We start from the raw sequence: 6,302 nt of genomic DNA, 5'->3' as shown, positions 1-6,302 counted from the left end.
CCAATCCATTTCAACGGTTGAAAGTTCAGGTCACCCTCAATTCTGAAAGCAGACACAAGCAAGGGTTTGGGCCGATGGTGCCTACCCACTACCCAATACAGGGATAGGGCTTAGATGCTCACCATCTATTAACCCAATCAATCGAGTCCAACCAAATCAACAAAGCACAAGACAAAGAGGCTTTATTCTTATTTTGAATATATTATATCAAATTAAAATATATTTTTTTTTATAAATAAAAAAATTTAATATTTAATTGATCGCACTTATTCCCCCAAAGGACCTGATCATTTTCTAATTGAAATGCTAGTTTATTTCCCGAAATCATGTCTCCTTTCTAATTTCTCCGTGAGTGTAAGATGATCAAAGAAGCTGCTAAGCTCCATTATTTTAAGCATGTTAATGTGGGCTTTGAATAATTCCATAAATCTGACAAAAAGCAATAAGTATTATCATAATTCAGGGCGGAGTTTTCGAAGTTTTCTATCATTTAAATTCCAAAATCGATATACCCAGAATTCACACACCAGCAAGTACAACTTGCATGGGCTTGGCCTAAAGAGGACCAATCGGCTGCAAACAATCTAATCTAATATATTAGAAAAGCAGAAGGAGTGATGACCACTGATGTCTGTCCCCTCCCATGCTTTGCTACTCTTGCAGTCTTGTTAAATCCCTGCCATTTAATGGACTTTATACAATCAAAATTCCTTCTTTTGTGGGCCATCGAATGGTGTAAATCTACAGGTCATGCTTTTAAACTTGTACACAGAATCACAGCCCAATTCAATTCGGCCTTCAATTTCTTTCTGAGTGTCTCTCTATCTCTCTCTTTCTTCATGTCATGGCCACCTCTGCCATAATCTGAGAAAGAAGTGAAAGAGAGGCACGGAGCCCAAGACGTTGAACAGAAATCAGAGACAGAGCTGGGAATATAAAGACGAGGAGAGCTTGTAATTTTTCGAAATAATTTTTCTGTTTACATACGAGAGTCACCACCACGACAAATCAAGCTTCCATGATGACTGAGAAGTAAAAAGATCTAACTCCACCCAGGCCACCAGCGTTACCAGCTTTGAAATTTGAGCTCAAAACCCGACGTTGTGTGTGTGAGACAGAAATTAACATTCTCGAAAATCTTGTGGGTTTGAGTGATTGTTTCTTTTGAGAAGAGTGGTCTGGAAGCTTGTGGATAACATGAGTAATTGGCTGGGGTTTTCTTTGAGTCCACACCTTAGGATTGATGAAGGGTTTGGGAGAGAAACTCAAGACCATGGAGGCTTTCCTGCTCACTTGTCTGTCATGCCCTTGCGCTCTGACGGTTCTCTTTGTGCTGCTGATCCTTTCAGGCGTTCCAATGGCGCTGATGGTATTGTTGCATGTGAACTTTCAACTCTACCGGAAGCATAATGATTTCTAAGCATAAAATCTGCTTCCTTTGATCTCTATCTTCGATCGCATGTTTCGACGCTAAGATAATTTTTTTTCTCTCCGCATTTTTATTCGGCTTGTGATAAAATATCCAACCCAAAGTCTAGACAAATTTACTGTTAAGTTTCGCTCGATCTTTTTGTGTATCTGTGTGCGTTTTGCTTAGATTTTCGCATATTTTCTAATGCAAATGCTTCTGGTTTCTTCTCTTAATGCTTCAGTTATATATGCATGTACCGATTGAGTTTCACTTGTGCGTGTTTTCGAATATTATACTGACTCCATTGATTTTCTTATCTCATTGGTGATTGACTTTGTAGATTGGAGATTTGAGAATTCCATGGGTGCAGCAAATCCAAATGAAGAGGGCCCAAAGCTTGAAGATTTCTTAGGTTGTTGTTACTCCAGCTCTCCACCTGATGAAACCAAAGTTTACTGCCAAACCCGAGAGGACCATGACCAAAACAATGTCTCCAAAATCAATGTGAACATAGCCCCCAGCTTCAACACAAACGGAGAAATAGAACCGGGAGAGAATCTCTCAAACTCTTCTTCCTTACTCCATCCAGCTTACCCGTACAATGAAAACCCACAAACCCTACTCACTGGTAATGGTATGTACAAGTCTTGGTTGGGCCAAACACTATTTTCCGATGGAAAATCTTTTGCCGAGGCAAATGGGTGCAGTTTTCAGTCACTATCTCTCGCCATGAGCCCGACTGCACAGAATGGATTGGATGCAATTTCACCTTTGCAAGTGACTGATAGCCGCAAGCGACCCGTGGCAAAGACTCTTGCCAGAGAACCAGTTCCTCGGAAATCTATAGATACTTTTGGGCAGAGAACCTCTCAGTATCGTGGCGTTACGAGGTACTAAGATATTCTTATGACTTTTCTGTGCTTTACTTTGATGAAAGTTCTGGTTTGAATTATTCATTTTTAAAAAAAAAGCATCGATTTGAATTTTAAATGTGATTTATTTTGAATATCTCATACTTTCGGATAAACTAGCTTAAGCGGTGGGGTTTTTTTATGTGATGGTGTAATAGACATAGATGGACTGGGAGATACGAGGCCCATCTATGGGATAACAGCTGCAGAAAAGAGGGGCAGACTAGGAAAGGAAGGCAAGGTGAGAATTAGATTGTCAAGTACCATCCATCATATTTTAATATTTTCTTGTTTTGAAAATATAATGACGATTTGTTTCATTGCCTTTTTGGGTCTTCACCTTGATGGCTTCGAATTTGTTCAGTTTATCTGGGTAAGTGAATCTCCCACATGCATCTTTAATATATCTTTCTGGACCTGCTTTTCTTTCAGAACTATAATATAAAATAATCATAATGAAAGATTCAATATATGTTTATTATATTTAGAATGTGATGATCAGGTGGTTATGACAAGGAAGAGAAGGCAGCAAGGGCTTATGATTTAGCTGCACTCAAATATTGGGGTCCAACAACTCACATAAATTTCCCAGTAAGTAATTCGTTAATGGGGTTTCACTTTATGAAAATGTATAACCTCTGTAGAAGTACTTCGAACACTATATTCAAGAAATCCATCTTCTGTTCGATCCATCCCTCTTTTTTCAATCTCAGCTAAGCACCTACGAGAAAGAACTTGAAGAAATGAAGAACATGACTAGGCAAGAATTTGTTGCCAACTTGAGAAGGTGCCTTTTTTTTTTTATATATATATATATATTTCCACAAATTATAAAGTAGGTAGATCATGATCAGTATATATGTTCTTTTTCGTTTTCTTTCTCGATTAATTTCTTTAATCTTATCGTGACAGGAAGAGCAGTGGGTTTTCAAGAGGAGCATCCGTGTATAGAGGAGTGACAAGGTATGGCAGATCACAATATCAGAAAAACTTCAATAATAGAGTTACTATTATTTACTGCGTCTGCAGCCCTTTCAATTATTATAGGCGGCAATAATAATAGGCAACACTTTTATGAATGCCATGCATGCATATGATTTTTTTTTTTTTTTCTTGGCAACAATTATTAGCATATATTTGGTATTTTATTTATAAAGGTCTTCATGTATATATAATTCAAAGATATCTATCATTCATTTCCTTATCTGTCAAGCATCTATGCATGCATGCTTTCCTTTGCTCAAATTATATATTTTCTTTTCTCTTGGCAGACACCATCAGCACGGGAGGTGGCAAGCTAGAATTGGAAGGGTTGCGGGAAACAAAGACTTGTACCTTGGAACATTTAGTGAGTTTCACCTCCTTTTCAAATATTGGTTTTTGCTTCAATTTATGAGCCATCTTTATTAGCTAGCTAGACGCATATCATGGTGTCCCTCACCTCAGTACGTATTTACTGAATCATTTAGGGCAGCCATCAAAGCGTTAAATTACTCAACCACCACTAGTCATTAAGGTTTAGCAATGTTATATATTACATGTCGGAATTATAGGAGTTCGATCATGAATAATATATAGCTAGGACTGGATATATAGTCCAGATCATGAATAACTTACACGTAATAATCCAATAACTGGTGAAATCATGCCAGGCCAGCCAGTTCATTTTTCAACTGTTACTACTACATTCACTTATTTCTCCGGCTAAAAATTTGAAGGATTCTGCATCGTAGTTTTGAACAATGATCATGTTTATCCATATATTTTGGTTATTTTCCCTCCGAACTTAATGCGAAATGATCAAAATATCTCATATTTTACATTAAATGAATACAATATATTTGAAGTGATCACTGATCATTACATGCTTTTCTTTCGGGGCTAAGTTGATCTGATCGTCTCAGTAGATCATGATCAACTGATTAATTGACTCTCACTTGTTTTATTTATTACATAAGAGTTGTACGTAATTAATTAATATATGCAGGCACACAAGAGGAAGCGGCTGAGGCTTACGACATTGCAGCAATTAAGTTTAGGGGAACAAGTGCTGTTACAAATTTTGATATGAGTAGGTATGACGTGAAGAGAATTTGCTCAAGCTCGACGCTGATTGCCGGTGACCTCGCAAAACGTTCGCCAAAAGACTCAACTCCGGCGGCCCTTGAGGACTTGATCAATTCTCGTGCCTCATCCACCTCCCCTCCCCAACCCCTTTTGACCATAACAAGCAGCGAGCCCTCAGATGATTTGGGCGACATGTTGTGGACATCGAACAACAACGAGGAACATTTACTTGAACAACAGCATCATGAGAATACAAACACCAACAGTACTGATGCAACCTTTGTGGCTTCTAGCAGCAGGAATTCTTCAAACCCACCAAGCCCTGCAAGATGCTCTTTTGGAACAAGTAATAGTGATTTTGGAATTGGTGCAAGTGACTATTCTCATGTTTACTTTTCCCTGCAAGGGCCGAAGTATGAAATGGGCAATAGTGGTGGGAATGAACATGGGATGCCTATGGGATGAAATGTGGCCTTGCTTTGGTCCATCAGATTCAGCCCCATATATGTTTGCATTTGTACGTGGGAATGGGCAAGGGAAAAAATGGGTACTAAGATTTGAGAAAAGAAATTGGTAAACGGTATAGCTAAGATAGAACGTAGGATTCTCCATGTCTTTTAGTTTTTTTATGCAATATTGCAGTGTATGCTTTCAGGTTTTCTTTCAACATGATATCAAAAGAAAGTGGGGAAGACTGATCAAGTGTTGGTTTAGCATGAGCTTGCAGAAAACTTGCTTTTCATGGGATTAAGCAAATTATTTGTATGGTTAAACTTTTCAAGTCTTGAATTTGGTTAAACTTGGTTTCACGTGGTGTTGCTAACTCGGCTCTTGAAATATTTATAGGAAGTATTTACCATGCATTAATTACTATTCACTCTCACACTCAATATCTATAATTTTTTCATAGAATATAGAGATATTTTGAGAAAAAATATATTCATCATCTCAACTTTCATTATTTTCTTGTCATTTCTTAACGTAATATTAGATAATAAATTTATAAGTAAAGTATAATAAATAATTTTTAATTACTTAATATTACATTATAAGATGATGAGAGGATAATAAAAACTAACGTTACTCGCAGCAGAAAAAATTTACCAAAACACGATGCAGTTGGCTGCTAGTGAGTTGGGACCGTCGAGTGGCCAGAGGCGCCGCAGCATGGAATCACAGCTCGTACAGGGCAGCAAAACCAGGTCGCTAAGATACGCCGTGTACGTAATAAATGCGCGCATTCACAAGGAAGAAGTCAAAGAAGATGGCAAAGCCAGCTCCTTTGACTCTTTGTACATGTACGACTTGGTAAAAAGTAAAGCAAAGAAGAATCCAAACACTGCCCCAAGCCAAGCCAAGCCAAGCTAGCCCCTTATATTGTATTTGTTGCGTTGCGTTGCGTTGCGTTGCGTCATAATACCCTTAAATTGCGTGCCCTTTAACGTTATGCACCCCTCTTTTTGCAGTCTTTTTCTTCTTTTTTTTCTTTTCGTTTCTTTATTTTTCTTTTAAAATTATCTTTCGTTACTTTTCATCCATAGCCAGTTTGCCACCGCCTACTCTTAATTCTTGGCGCGTGCGAAAAAAACATCCTCGGTTCTTTGGCAATATATTACACAGTGAAATGTTAGATAAAAAAATTATATAAAAATAAATTTATAAATTAACGTGATTTAATTAGATTTATTAAATTTACTTTATAGTAAAAATAATTTTATAATATAAAATATCACATCAAGCCACATCAATTTGTAGTTTACTTTTATGTAATTTTTTTTAACTGAAATATTTTTCTTATTATGATATTATTTTTTCATTGCTCATTTTTTTCTTATTTTTAATACAAACATTTGTTATTTTGCTATTTTTTTTTATTGGAGTGTGTTAAGAAGATCACATGATAACCACGAGAC

At 37.0% G+C, this 6,302-nt stretch overlaps 1 protein-coding gene across 2 annotated transcripts; it reads left to right on the top strand.

Moving 5' to 3' along the window:
* Nucleotides 1–858: 858 nt before the first annotated feature.
* LOC121259094 (AP2-like ethylene-responsive transcription factor AIL1) lies at nucleotides 859–5,230 on the top strand. Of its 2 annotated transcripts, none has more exons than XM_041160588.1 (9): nucleotides 859–1,381; nucleotides 1,752–2,301; nucleotides 2,481–2,563; nucleotides 2,687–2,695; nucleotides 2,825–2,913; nucleotides 3,036–3,109; nucleotides 3,235–3,285; nucleotides 3,594–3,670; nucleotides 4,310–5,230. In XM_041160588.1, exons 1-9 carry the CDS (start codon nucleotides 1,198–1,200, stop codon nucleotides 4,852–4,854), a joined length of 1,662 nt encoding a protein of 553 aa, XP_041016522.1. In that variant the 5' UTR covers nucleotides 859–1,197; the 3' UTR covers nucleotides 4,855–5,230. The 2 variants fall into 2 exon arrangements, with proteins under 2 accessions (XP_041016522.1, XP_041016529.1); XM_041160595.1 differs by having other exon boundaries at nucleotides 863–1,369.
* Nucleotides 5,231–6,302: the final 1,072 nt, after the last annotated feature.

Source organism: Juglans microcarpa x Juglans regia, chromosome 1D (assembly GCF_004785595.1).
Source record: "Juglans microcarpa x Juglans regia isolate MS1-56 chromosome 1D, Jm3101_v1.0, whole genome shotgun sequence".
Classification (NCBI taxonomy): domain Eukaryota; kingdom Viridiplantae; phylum Streptophyta; class Magnoliopsida; order Fagales; family Juglandaceae; genus Juglans; species Juglans microcarpa x Juglans regia.
Note: the sequence above shows the minus strand (reverse complement) of the source record. Positions and strands in the feature narration are given on the sequence as shown.